At 42.3% G+C, this 15,138-nt stretch overlaps 1 protein-coding gene across 1 annotated transcript; it reads left to right on the top strand.

Annotated features, from left to right (window-relative positions):
* The first annotated feature begins 6,063 nt into the window (after positions 1–6,063).
* On the top strand, positions 6,064–7,083 carry Gpr33 (G protein-coupled receptor 33). Its single transcript, XM_021179748.2, has one exon. It carries the CDS (start codon positions 6,064–6,066, stop codon positions 7,081–7,083), a length of 1,020 nt encoding a protein of 339 aa, XP_021035407.1.
* The last annotated feature ends 8,055 nt before the right edge of the window (positions 7,084–15,138 follow it).

Below are 15,138 nucleotides of genomic sequence, written 5' to 3'. Positions count from 1 at the left end.
CTTTCTCAAAGCTCCTTCCTGTGCTGCCTGACCAATGAAGACACTCACTGTTTAACTGACAAAATCCACAAATAATAGAAAATGGGAGAGTGTTTAATTTTTCTTCCCATCACTAGAAAACCTAAAATCGACATCTTCCACACTCTCTTCAAGAATTTGCTGTTTCCCTCCAGTTAATTATTAAACCAGATGGCACAAACACTGTAGAAAACACACCGGCCACTTGAAGAAATGACTTCCCTTCTGTGGCTTCGTTGGGCATGTGACTGTTCATTTGTCTTTCACTTTTAATTAAGTCAGGTGATTTCAAGTCAAGAAACTGATCCGTGTCCTTGGCTCCAACCACAGGATGAACCATATAGAAAGGAAAAGCCAAGGGCTCTCAGCCAAGAGCCCTGGCTGCCCTGCAGAGGACACGGGTCCAATTCCCAGCACCCACATAGTAGCTCACCACCATCTACAACACTGGTTCCAGGGACTCTCACACCCTCTTCTGTCCTCTTAGGTCACCAGACACACATGTGGTGCACAGGCATACACGATGGCAAAGCATCCACACATATAAAAAATATAATTTTTAAAAGGTTAAGAAATGAAGAAAGGGACGATGTTGCTGAGGAGCCTGAATGCCTATTGTGTCTAAGGCCTGGAACATCTCTCTCCAGCATCCCTCGACTACTCGGTTCAGGTAACTACAACGTCTACAACTGTAGACGTTACGGGCAACTACTTTGAATTATTTATCTTGTTTGTCTCAGTTCGCACGCTGTCTGGCAGGCTAGAGTATTCATAAATATTTCTTGAATTATGGCATTCGGATACATTTGCTCCAGCCCAGTGGACTTGTAAGTGTGCATTCTGCTGCAACTTACATAATGCCAGTACCAACTCAACTGTCATTCATTCAATGCTTGCCCTGTGCCTGCCATTGTACTGAGCCTTTTAGACGTATTTCACTTCATCCCCACAAGGGTAATCAAAACAACAACAACAACAACAACAACAACAACAACCAACTCATTCCTGTTCTTTTTTTTTTTTTATGTTAACATATGAAGAGGCTGAGACTCTGATAATGTGCAGAGAGATGCAGACAGCTCTATGATAGAGATAGAGGCACCATTGGGATTTCTACACGGGGCGTGACAGCTCCCTCTGCGCTGTATTATACAGTCACTTTCATTCCCACAAGCTGTGCATTGGAATTTTTAGTGCACATTATTTTCACCCCAGCTTCTTTATTAACCGTTAACAGAATCTAGGATGAGCTCTCAGAGCGTTTCAAGGGTCTCAACTCCTTCATCTGTGGAAAGGGGGTTTGATGAAAAACCTATCATGATTTGCTTAACCCCTCTGGGACTTAGTCTACTAATGTTCAGAACAAGCAGGTTTGGACCCGGTAATTCCCCGTTACATCTGGATCTATACATGAACCCAAAAGCCTCCAGAGGAAGTCCTTTCTAAAATGTAGTAGTAAGTTTGAAACTCATCCTTAGCCTACCAAGAAGATCTGTAGCTCGGTTGAAGGTCACAGACAGGAATGAATTAAGATCTAAGATTTAAGCCGATTTCAAGTAAGTCTGTAGTCTAGCTGTGAAAGCATGAAGTTCTGAGTCTTGCGGAGTAGACAGAGTAGATGGTGGCTCTTTCCCCACCATCCAAGCTTTCACCCAAGCTTTCACCACTGAAGATACACTGTTTCTGATGCATTTTCTACTCTGGCAGTGATGAGAGGAAGAAGAAAGGACCGTGAGGCTGGCACTGAGGTGGATCTGAAATGGGGGAGGTGGACTAGAGAGAGGAGTGAACCACAGGGTCCGCGTGGTCCCCCAACACCTGTCCAGATGCAACCATTTTGTCTACCACTCTTCCTCTTTCCAGACTGAACGACGACAATCTTTGACCTGTCACATTCATTCTGCTTAGCGTGAGAACCAGAGTTTAAGTTTTTCTCTCTAACAATTTTCTCTCCAGCAAGATCGGATAGTTAAGTTCCAGATTCTATAACACCCAGGTCTCATGCCTACCGACTTGCTGTGTACCTACCTTTGATGGCCCATAAGCCAATGAAATCTCCAAAATCAAACCTGCCTGGTGGGACGAACAGACCTGAGGATGGAATTTAAACAAGTGTTTTAACACCTAACATTATCCTATTAACCTTAACCGAAATGATTGCTCACAGAATTGTTTGACTCTCATTTTGAAATCGAGAAATGGTTTGGAGAAGTACTTCTGTCTTGGACTCCACCTCCACAGCAGTATGTTCTACAGAAAAGAAACCAGAGGAGCTGAAAGACTCTGTGAACTTGTCAAAGGCAAGACTAAAGAGCAGCATCCACCAGAAAGGGATGAGAGGAACAAAATAAAGGCAGAATCTCCAGTTGCTGCCCCTTCCCCCAGAGAGAAGGCTGTTGGCCACTGTGGCATCTCAGACTACTTGGCATGAAGACACAGCTCTGAGGTAAGATCCTTGGGCCCAGCAGGATTCTCAGCTTCCTAAAGATCAGCTAGTCTGAGGTTCCTGAGGCTTTCCTCCAGATGCAGCTCAGTGTCTCTGGAAGCTCTGGAGGCTCTAGAAGCTGCTCCAGCCAAAGTTACCAATGCATCAAGAGAAGAAGATCTGAGAGTGTAGCTAGAGAAGATAGACTCTCAGAGGTTCAGTACAGGTGCTTCCGGAAAGAGAGAAATAGAGTCTGTAGCTTTAAAGGGGTAAAATGAGGGTTTGATTGGTTTTACTCTAACAAGTTGAGCAAAATGACACGTTTAAATAACAAATATTAGGCCTGTGGTGGTGACATGCACCTTTAATCCCAGTACCTGAAAGGCAGAAGCAAGCAGATCTCTGAGTTTGAGGCCAGACTACAAAGTAAATTCCAGGACAGCCAGGGCTACACAGAGAAATGTTATCTCAAAAAAACTAAAACACAAAACAAAACAAACAAACAAAAAAAAAAACCCTAAAAACTGTCATCAGCCATTTTAGTCACTAAGTTCACTGCCCCATTCAGTCTTCATAAAAACTCTAACGGGCTAAAGAGGTCACAGAGCTAGTAGAGTAGACTCAAAATTATACTCTAGTGCTTCAAGCCATCTTAAAAGATGTTCAAGAATGAAGAATTTCTCTTAACCTCTGCATCACACAGTGGGCCTTTATCCACACATATTCATCACATACACACAATACTAATACATGGTTTTTTGGTTTTTTTAAGTTTTTCAAGACAAGGTTTTTCTGTGTATTCATGGCTATCCTGGAACTCACTCTGTTCCAGGCTGGCCTGAAACTCAGAGATCTACCTGTCTCTGTCTCCCAAGTGCTGGGGTTAAAGGCATGTGCCACCATGCCTGGTAGTAGTATAATTTTCATGCTAAAAATCATGAAGAATTTTCATAGTATATTCAATACATTAATGCTCCCAAGAACCTTATGTAAAATGCAGAGGCACCAATTCTAATTACAGAACAAAGTTTTTATTAACTTCAGACACTAGAGTTCAGCCTCACAAGTCAACAAATAAAGCATCCAGAAACTCAGCTTTCTGTATGCATATACATTGAGAGATATCAAACACACACAACACAGACACACCAACACCACACATGTACCATTTGTACATATGGACACACAAGAACAGACATACACTTAAGCAATGCATAATATACATACACATACATACACACTTCACAAATACACTACAGATGACATACACAGACTTACATGGGCACACAGAGAACTTTAGATATATAATCTATGCATAAAAATACACCCCACAGTGAAATGCTTACAATATATGCACCTGCATACACACAAATGCACCACAGATGCACAGACTACAGGTATTATACACACACTGAGACAGACAGACAGACAGACAGACAGACAGACAGAGACAGAGACCAGAGACAGAGAGAAAGAAAGACTGAGAGAGACAGAGAGAGAGAGAGAGAGAGAGAGAGAGAGAGAGAGAGAGAGAGAGAGACTGAGAAAGTCTCCAGGGATTCGTTTCTCCTATCCACTCAAGCCCCAGTATCTACATACTTCCTGCCAACCTGTTCTTTACATTTCAGTTGCCACCAGTCTTTTCTCCCCATCTCCCCTCAAATAGGAAACCCAAGCTCTTTTCCTTTGTTGCCCAGTAGAGTCACCAACCCATGCTAATTGTAGGTTAACAGGACAGAGTATTCTACACATACAGGCACAGCAAGTGGGCCGTAAATAAGTGTTAGAAAAGCCCTTGCTGACATCCTCAGAGCTCTCTGCCGCCACCCTTTCTGCTCTACTGGACATCTGCATGGCTCCTGGCTTTTCCTGTGTCTAAGATCACCCTCCCTCTTCCTACCTCTTAAGGTCCCAGAACCTTCGCACAACCTCTTCCATGAGTGTTGCTTTTACACTCACCATTGCTTATACATAACATCATTGTTCATTCTTTCTAATCCAGACCACTAAAGTATTTTTCTACAAAAGAGAACCCCATTTTCTGCTTTGCAGAACCTTACAAGTTTTATTTGTTTTGCTTTGTTTTTTGGTTTTGGTTTTGGGGGCCTTAGGGGGATTGTGTATATTTTATTTGTTTGTTTGGGGCTAGTTGGTTGGTTGGTTGGTTGGTTTTGTTGGTTTTTGGAATCTCTCTACATACCCTGGCTATCTTGGAACTTATATAGGCCACGCCAGCCTTGAACTCACAAAGATCCACCTGCCTCTGCCTCCCAGGTGCTGGAATTAAAGTCATGTACCACAGAGCCTGTCTAGAAGGCTCATTTAACTTTAAGAAACTGTAGGTTTCATTTCATTTTTCTTTTCAGTGTGTGGGTGTTCATATTTGGAGGTCAAAGGAAAACCCTCTGGTGACATCTTCAGGACGACAGTCTGCCTCCTTTGAGATGATGCCTTTCTCTGGCCTGAAGTTCATGTATTAGTCTAGACTGGCTAACCATCAAACTCCAGGGATCTGCCTCTGCCTCTGCCTCTGCCTCTGCCTCTGCCTCTGCCTCTGCCTCTGCCTCTGCCTCTGCCTCTGCCTCTGCCTCTGCCTCTGCCTCTGCCTCTGCCTCTGCCTCTGCACTGGGAATACAGTAATGTGCCACAGTAGAGTTGTGGTGGAAGATGTGGGTGGACAGAAGAAATTTAACCATTTTAAGCCCTATTTTCTCCTCTTCTTGAAGACTTGCCTCAATCCTGTTTCTTGAAGCCCATGTCAATAATTCCAACACACTAGATGTTGTATCAGGAGGCTCAGATGTTCAAGGCCATCCTTGGCTACATGACAAGTTTGAGACTAGACTGGGCTGAATCAACAAACCTGTAGCAACAACTCTGTCTCAACAAAACAGAACAAAGCAACAGAGAGAAAAAGAGAGAGAGAGAGACAGACAGACAGACAGAGACAGAGACAGAGAGAGACAGAGACAGAGAGAGACAGAGACAGAGACAGAGAGACAGAGAGACAGAGAGACAGAGAGAGGAAAAATTACCTCATAGGCTTTATAAAAATAAATCTAAGAAATTATTTTTAGGAAGACTCTTGCTTTCACAAATACTGAATAAATGTGGATTATTTTACTTCTTTCTCTCGCCTGCCTTCCCCAGGAAAGAAACTACTTCCTCTGTCCTAAAATACATGTCCTCTTTATATGTGTAATTTGGAAGGCATCTGATAATCTTGTGGTAGCCCTGGAGTCCTCTTGAAGGTCAATCCTTACTGTTATACACTATTAGAATACAAGATAATTCCATATAACTAAGTTATGAGGTAAATCTAATTATAGCATCTTAAGGTTAGACAAATGCAATTGTTGCTAGGAGGGGGATACTATTTATGTTTACTTAATGCATGTTATCTGGAGTATTTGTATTTTTAAAATAAGATTGGTCTGATCTTAATTCCTCAAATAAGAGTAGACATTAGAAAATAAGTTTTATTATAGGAATATTATGCTTGCCAGTATTCAAATATTACTTTTCAGATTACTGCTATACTAAAGTTACTATCTTAATTTATTCACTTAATCTGTGTGCTATTCTTTTTTTTTTCCTCTGTTTTCCCTCCATAGGTAATTATGGATTTGATCAACTCCTCCAGTCATGTGATCAATGTGTCTACCTCATTAACAAACAGCACTGGTGTTCCAACTCCTGCCCCCAAAACAATCATTGCTGCTTCTTTGTTCATGTCATTTATAATTGGTGTCATCAGCAACGGCCTCTATCTATGGATGCTGCAATTCAAGATGCAAAGGACTGTCAATACTCTTTTATTTTTCCATCTCATTCTCTCCTATTTTATTTCCACATTGATTCTGCCCTTCATGGCCACCTCCTTCCTTCAGGACAATCACTGGGCCTTTGGAAGTGTCTTGTGCAAAGCCTTCAACAGCACTTTGTCGGTGAGCATGTTTGCCTCTGTTTTCTTCCTCTCCGCCATCAGTGTTGCTCGTTATTACCTCATTCTTCATCCAGTGTGGTCCCAGCAGCACCAAACCCCACACTGGGCTTCCCGGATTGCCTTGCAAATCTGGATTTCTGCCACTATCCTCAGCATACCCTATTTAGTTTTCAGGACAACACATGATGACCACAAAGGAAGAATTAAATGCCAGAATAACTACATTGTGTCTACTGACTGGGAGAGCAAAGAGCATCAAACACTAGGGCAATGGATTCATGCAGCCTGTTTCGTCGGCCGCTTCTTGCTGGGTTTCCTTCTGCCTTTCCTTGTCATCATCTTTTGCTACAAACGAGTGGCCACCAAGATGAAAGAGAAGGGACTCTTTAAATCCAGCAAGCCCTTCAAAGTCATGCTGACTGCTGTCATCTCTTTCTTTGTGTGTTGGATGCCCTACCATGTACACAGTGGCTTGGTCCTCACTAAGAGTCAGCCATTACCTTTACACTTGACACTGGGACTTGCAGTGGTGACTATTTCTTTTAATACTGTGGTTTCTCCTGTTCTCTATCTATTCACTGGGGAGAATTTCAAGGTTTTCAAGAAATCTATTCTTGCTCTCTTTAACTCAACATTCCGTGAAGTCTCTTCTACAGAAAGGATACAAACCCTGAACTCAGAAACTGAAATTTAAATTCTGGATCCTTTGGGTGGGAGAGATGGCTCGGTGATTAAGAAATCCTTGCTGTTCTTCAATTGGGATTCAGTTCCCAACACTCATATCTGTCTATAACCCCCAGTCCCTAGGAATCCAGCATCTTCATCTGGCCTCCATGGGCACCCACATGCACACAAGAGACACACACCCGTGTACAGGAATAATAAAATTTATATTTTTAAAAATAAACTCTGGATCCTTAAATAAATATGGACTCTGTCATTTAAGCCATTAGAGTTAAATCCTCTGATTTTGTATTCTATTCTAGATATCCTAATTAAGCATCTACTAGTCTGTTCTAACTAGATCTGCAAAAAATTAAAACAGTTCTAATAGGCTGGCAGGGTGACCCAGTGAGTAAAGGCACTTTCTGTCAAGTCTGAAAATCTGGGTCTGATCCCTGGGAGAGAACCAATTCCTGAAAGTTTTTTCTCTGACTTACACACACACACACACACACACACACACACACACACACACACAATGTAACTTAAAGTTTTAATTGAAAAATAATAGTAATACAGCCCCCATGGAAAGAAGCAATGGGCCATGATGGAAGTATGATTTGAATTTTTTGCCTTTTTTTTTTTTTCTCAATTCTTTTTTACTTGTGGTAAGAAGACAGGCAGCATAAAACTCGGCATTTGCTCTATTTACTTCCTACTTTGTTGACATTATATTTGCAATGTTGTAAAACCATTACCACTATCCCTTGCCATAACATTTTTGTCTCTCCAAAGAGAAACTCTGTACTCATAAAGTAACCTATCTCCCTCCTACCACCCCAGCCCCAGTGCCTCCTGAGAGCGTTCTGTCTCTGTGAGTTCTCCTGCTGCGGATATACATAATCCACTAAGGAATTCATGTTTGTCCTTTTGTATCTGGCTCACTTCTCTTATGAGAATGCATAATATCATAATTTTCATCTACATAACATAGTATTTCTGAACCTCCTTCTCTTCTATGTCTGTATTACATTCCCTGGAATATAAATGCACATTTAAAATTTTTATTCTCATCTTTTGATTATTGTAAATAATGTTACTTACAAGCATTTGCCTGCAAGTGCAAGTGCAAGGTGCACCTTCTTCTTTTTCATTTGTTGCAGTACTTACCGTAATAGATAATTAGTGGCTCCAATGATATTTCCATGTATAATGTTTTTAGGAACCATTTAGGATACCATATTAATTCCCTCTTGAACTGTGTGAGATCTGTTTCCACACATCTTCATCACCACTTGGTGATTTCCTTCTACATTTACTGTCATTTGGGTTGAAGCAGGCCACGTGTGATTCTTAGCCTCTCTTTTTTTTTTTTTAAGATTTATTTATTTGCATTTTATGTATAAGTGTATGTGGTGATTTGAATATGCTTGGCCCAGCAAATGGCACTATTAGGAGGTGTGAGCTTATTAGAGTAGGTGTGGCCTTGTTGGAGAAGTATGTCACTGTAGGGATGGGCTTTGAGACCCTCCTCCAGACTGGCCTAGAAGCCAGTCTTCTGTATGCCTTTGGAAAAAGATGAAGAACTCTCAGCTCCTTCTCTAGCACCATGCCTGCCTGGATGCTGCCATGCTTCTCACCCTGATTATAATAGACTGAACCTCTGAAACTGTAAGCCAGCACCAATAAATACTGTCCTTTATAAGGCTTGCCTTGGTCATGGTGTTTCTTCACAGCAATAAAACCCTAACTAAGACAGTGTGTTTGACTGCATATTTGCATGTATACAACTTATATGCAGGTGTCTGTGGAAGCCAGGAGAAGGAGTCAGATCTCCAAGAACTGGAATTACAGATGGTTGTAAGACACCATGTAGAAAAAGAACAGATTGGCTAAAGGAGGTACTTGAAACACATTCACAGAATTTAACCTAAAAAGCCTTTAAACAGGATCACTTCAAGGAGGGAGGTGAAACGACATCACGCTGAGGAGACTGACTGAGAGGCGAGACTGCCAACACAAGTAGCAGCTCTTACACGTGGAAAATTAGGAAAAATCTCCCTCTCTCCTTCCCTTCTCACGAACACTAATTTACACATTCTGCCAATTGGAAATTAATGTGTGCTAAAGAGTTGCTATTAAAATGCAAATAGACCTTTTAAGAAGGGTGAGTTTCATTCACAGTTTGATGGGAGTTTCTTTAGTCAACTTCACACCCAGGAGAAGTGGCTCAACACAGTATTTAAAATATTAGACATTTTTATTGTGGCCTGAAAGAAAAAATAAGATACAGCTATAGTTAGAAGTCAAGCCTGAAGCAAAGTTTGTTGGCTCCAAAGGTAATAATACACCCACCATCTGTGTAGAAAGGTGCTTTGGAAGCAAGAGAGCAGCCAGTGTATAGATGAGAAACTCACCTGCCGAGTCAGAAAAATCTACCCAGAGGTGATAGGACCCTGAAAAGATATCCTGTGACAAAGTTAGGGTACTGAACGCCTTGTCTTTTCTCCCTAAATTAGGGGACAGTCCCCCAGTCTAGTTTAGCTCCAGCTTTCCATGTAAAGGCACCCCCTCAATGCCATGTCCTTCCTGCACTGAAAGGCAAAGTGCCATGGTCTGGAAAGAACTGATTTTTAGTGAGCCTCCTTCTCACGAAATTCTTAGCTCTGTAAGAAAAAGGGCAGCCTCATCCTCAAACAAACATCTCCACACCTGGTTCATCACCTGACATGAACGTTTATTCAGAAATGAATAAATACAAGAATGCAGCTGCCAACACCCGTCATTGCTTCAGGAATAAGCCATTTATCGATCTGTGTTAGGTGAGTGGTGCAAGTTCCCATCCCCATTCTGGTGCATAGTCAGTCATCTTCTAACCTCAAATTGAGTCAAATCTGCTTGGAAAATGGAGTCTTACAGGGCAAGGCATAAACTGAGAAGTATCTGTTTGCATGATCTAGAGCCACTTCAACTTTAAGCCCAATAGTCTGACTCTTGCTTCATTGACCTCTCTGACCAAACAAGCAGGGAGTCTGATAAGATTGCTCTCCATCTCCATCTCAGGCAAATGCCACTGAGATTTAGGTATGGGTGCACAATTCACGACTACAGTTTCTATTATTCAGTCAGTAAGCCATACGTTTCCTTTACTATAAGAATCAAAGATGATAAAAAGAATTGTTCATTACATGCTGGAGAGATGGTTCAGTGGTTAAGAGCACTGACAGCTCTTACAAGGACCCAAATTCAAAGCGCAGCATTGTACGGTAGCTCACAGCCTGGGTAACTCCAGTTCTAGGGCACTAAGTACTTCTGTTCTCTGCAGGTTCGTACAAGGCAGGAGGGGCACATGCACTCAGGCACACGCATATAAACATAAAGGTAAAAAGTGAATTTTTAAGTGGTCCATTACATTTTCCTACACGTCAAATCAATTTTTACATGTCAAATGTGATTCTAAGTGGTCCTCTGTGACCTAGAAGATTCCAAGAGACCCCTAGAGCGCTGGGTTCTTAGTAGACCCCACTAATGTACCTATTCAAGCCTTCATAATCTGTGGAAGTCAGCAGTCCCACCCATTCATCCCGTTGCTCACTGGGCCATATAGGAGACTTGACTCTTAGGCTCAGAGTCGGGCAGCCATTTTCCTTGAGTGCCTTGTCTTATCTCCAGTGGGTGGCAAATGAAGGAGGCAAGAAGGAAAGCCAAAGGCTGAGACTCATCTTACCACGGTAACCCAGTAAGTCAACCTTCAATTCCCTGAGCTCCCGGTGAAACCAAGGAAGTGTTAACAGCAGCTATTACCATCGTCTCAGCCGTCACCTTCCAACACAACCAAGTCAAAAATGTCCATTGCAGCCTGTAAGAGCACTCAAGTCGGTGTACCAGACACATTTCAACCACCTTCCAAACCATCACGTACCCAAGTACCCATCGTCACGTTCCCTGTCCTGACGAAGCCAAAGACATGCATCCCTTGCTCACTCTCTCCTATAGGGGTCATCTGGGATGGCTTTGCATCATGGGCAGCAAAGGTTACCTGTGGGAGTGAAGTTCTGAGTGGGTGTGTGCTGCTAGCATGGGCACAGCCATTAAATTACAATAACCTCAGACCTATAGGGAAGTAGCAAAGCCTTCCCTTCTAACACCCCCTTCCTGACCAGGGCAAGAGTCAATTTGGAAAGAATTGCATTAATTTGGAAAGAATTTCCTACTTTAAAAAAAATCTGTAAATAGACTTTCTCAGACTGGCATACATAAAGTGCATTTTGGTTGCTAATGATGCCCTGAGTGTTGAGTTTGCTGTAAGCTGCCTTTGTCCATACTTTGAGTTTGGCCTTGAGCTTTTCTGAGTACACAACAGAGTGTAGCCTGGCTTGATGCGTGGACAGGCTGTAAGCTACTCTTCTAAGAAGTAGATGGTTGGCCAGCTTGGCCAACCCTGTTCAAATAAGACAAATATGAGCTACAGCTACTTTCTGGCTGTGATGTAACCTACCCGTGGGGTGGGGCAAGACAGTCTGAAACTTTTTTTTTACCTGAATTCCTGCTTAATTCTAAAAAACACAAGACAATTAATATTTGTAAAACTATTGACAGTAAATAACCACTGGGGAACAAGAGTCATTTTCTTGACTGGTGTAATTGGTAAATTCGACCACTGGTTGCCACTGGCAAATTGTCCATGCTCCAGTAAATATCCATACACTGATTAGTAAAAGCAGCCCTAATTACACAGAAACTCAAAACTAAAAGCAGGAATGGGGGGTGGGGGCAGGGGAGAGTGGGGGGTGGGGGTAAGTTGCTGGGAAGAAGGTGCTCCACATGGAGAATGATCTATGATAGCCATGCCTTGGGTTTCAAGCATGTGTGAGTTTATTTTTTTTAAAGACTGATTGATTGATTGATTGATTGATTGATTATATGTAAGTACACTGTAGCTATTTCAGACACAGCAGAAGAGGGCATCTGACCTCATTACAGATGGTTGTGAGCCACCATGTGGTAGCTGGGATTTGAACTCAGGACCTCCAGAAGAGCAGTCAGTACTTTTAACCACTGAGCCAACTCTCCAGCCCATGTGTGAGTTTACTAGGTGTATCAAAAGCAAAGGTTGAGAAATGAAAAAAGCAGAGAAAAGCCTCACACTGGGCGCTTACAGCATCCAGCAGAAGTGACAGAATGAACAAGGAAAGGTAAAAGAACAAAAAGCAAACCTCATGGCTGTATATAGACAACATCACCAACCCACCCCCGCTAAAGGCACCTTTATAGAAAGACTTATTTTTGCTTTATATATGAACTTTTGTCTATATGTATGACTGCATACCATGTGTATGTCTGGTGCCCTCAGAGGCAAGGAGAGGGCATTGGTTCACCTGGAACTGAAGTTACGGAAAGTTGCAAGCCGCCATGTGGGTGCTGGGAAGTGAACCCAGGTCCCCTGCAAGAACAGTAAATGCTCTTAACTTCCGAGCCATCTCTCCAGCCCCTGTGGACATTTTTGTACCATGGGATAAAATATGATTACCTCTGTTGGAAATTTTTTGCCTTCTTCTGATCTTTAGGGCAATATATTTTTTTTTTTTTTTTGGTTTTTCGAGACAGGGTTTCTCTGTGTAGCCCTGGCTGTCCTGGCACTCACTTTGTAGACCAGGCTGGCCTTGAACTCAGAAATCCGCCTGCCTCTGCCTCCCAAGTGCTGGGATTAAAGGCATGTGCCACCACGCCTGGCCTAGGGCAATATTTTTAATACTCTTATTTGGTATTCCTTTTCTCCTGTTACAGAGACAGGGAGCCAGACTGACCCAGGATAGTGCAGACACTTGCAAAGAGGCCAATCTGATGGAGGCATTTTCTCACTTGAAGTTCCCTCTTCCCAAATGACCCAACCTGTGTCAAATTAGCAACAACTAGCCAGCCTGGAGAGACAGAAGGATCCCTGTAGCTCACTGTTAGGCCAGCTTATTCTAATTGGCAAGCTCCTTATTGGGAAGACATTGGATGGGTTTCTGAGGATGACACCTGAAGTAGTCCTTCAGCCTCCATGAGCATGCAAACCTCCACACACATGCCCACCCACCCACACATACACAAACATGCATTTAAAAACAAGAAGGCCCAGGGATGGAGAGAGATGGCTCAGTAGTTAAGAGCGCTTGCTGCTTTTCCAAAGGACCTGGGTTCAATTCCCAGTGCCCACATCACATGGTAGCTCACAGCTGTCTGTAACTTCAGTTCCAGGGAGTCTGACGTCCTCTTCTGGACTCCTCCAGCACCAGGCACACACATGTTATAAAACATTCATACAGGCTAAACTAATTTTTTTTAGTTTTTAAAAACATTTTATTTTAATTCATTTTTTTTTAATTAAAGGAGGTCTGATATTGCTACAGCCTAGAGGAACTTGGTAACTAACTGTAAAGTTGAACAGGAAGTTAAGCCAATACAGGATGGTTCCTTCACTTAGAGAAATCCGAATCAATTATGGAGAGCTGATTCTTTAGTTGTGTCAAACGTAGTAACTGGGGATGCTTGGTTGGGATCTGAGAAAATGGGCAAGGATGCCTGAAACCTCTCTAAACTAATTTTGCAATTGTTTTGTTGTTTGTTTTTAAAGATTGATTTATTATGTACACAGTGTTCTGTCTGCATATATGCCTACATGCCAGAAGAGGGCATCAGACCTTGTTATAGATGGTTGTGAGTCATTATGTGGTTCCTAGGAATTGAACTCAGGACCTTTGGAAGAACAGTTAGTGCTATCAACCTCTGAGCCATCTCTCCAGCTCTGCAAATTTGTTTTGTTTTGGTTTGGTTTGGTTTGGTTTGTTTTGGTTTGGTTTGGTTTGGTTTGGTTTGGTTTGGTTTTTCAAGACAGGGTTTCTCTGTGTAGCCTTGGCTGTCGTGGACCTCACTCTGTAGACCAGGCTGGCCTCGAACTCAGAAATTCGCCTGCCTCTGCCTCCCAAGTGCTGGGATTAAAGGAATGCACCACCACGCCCGGCGCAATTTTTTTTGAAAGCCGAATTTATTTCTTTAAAAAAATGAGAAATAGAATCAAGGTGTAAGTCAGGAAACGAATGCGGAAAATGAGGTAAGCAGTAGATCTAAAACCAACAGAAATAAAACAAGCAAAACAAACAAACAAAAAATAAAAGCAAACAGACAAAAAAACCTCACCAGTTAGTATCCACAGGGTAGCATTCCACTATAGACAGTTTTACATGCAGATAGGAATAATTTGAGGATAGAAATCTCTACCAAATTAGAAGCTATTCTGGTTGCAGACAAATTCTATACAACGCTACAGGTTCAAGAACTACTCAGAGCTCCAACAATCCACTGAAAGTATAGCCAGAAATCTCTTTGGCCCAGCTTGTAGTTGTTCATAATTTTACTTCTGAAAGAGTTACAGGCGCCAAGATTCTAAAACGGGCTACGCTGGCTTGGGAAAAGGCTAACAGACATATGCAAGTACTCTAAAAATCCTGGCACACTTTACTAAGTTATCACAACACTATAAACTAAAAAGCCAAAGATCAAGGTAACTTATCAGCCCACCATAGGAAAACCCTACAGACTGCCAGAGACATACATCATTGCCTTAGGGTTAAAGTCATTTGCAATATTACGCTACCTAGCAACACACCAGCAGATAAATGCAATAATAAAACAGGCGTTTAAAACAGAAGTTAAACAACATAGAAAAAGTCAGTATCAAATTCTAAACTAAAATCTATGCCCCGCCTTGTTTTACAAATCCTTTCATCTCTAAATTAGTAGCTACCATTTTTCTAGACCTCGTCTTTACGTGGGGGGCGGGGGGGGCGGGTTCGGGGGGTGTTAACTGGGACACCCCTACTCCCAGACCCTACACACACACACACACACACACACACACACCTCAGTCTTTGCCTAAAGTAAGAAGCCGCCATGCAGAAAAAAAAAAAAATTGGTTGTGATTGGATTGCTGTCCTCGGACTTTAGCTCACAAACTCTCAAGACTGCGCATCGAGCTGTGGGCGTGACTCGGTGGCGGAACGCTGTGGGCGTGGCTCAGTGGCAGAACTCTTTTACTTTGCCA

The sequence above is a fragment of the Mus caroli genome, unplaced genomic scaffold, assembly GCF_978045245.1.
Source record: "Mus caroli unplaced genomic scaffold, Mus_caroli_1 scaffold_14, whole genome shotgun sequence".
Taxonomy (NCBI): domain Eukaryota; kingdom Metazoa; phylum Chordata; class Mammalia; order Rodentia; family Muridae; genus Mus; species Mus caroli.
Note: the sequence above shows the minus strand (reverse complement) of the source record. Positions and strands in the feature narration are given on the sequence as shown.

What these genes read in the sequence shown, in the direction of transcription:
- Gpr33 (XM_021179748.2), top strand. Translation starts at nt 6,064, where the DNA reads ATGGATTTGATCAACTCCTCCAGTCATGTGATCAATGTGTCTACCTCA.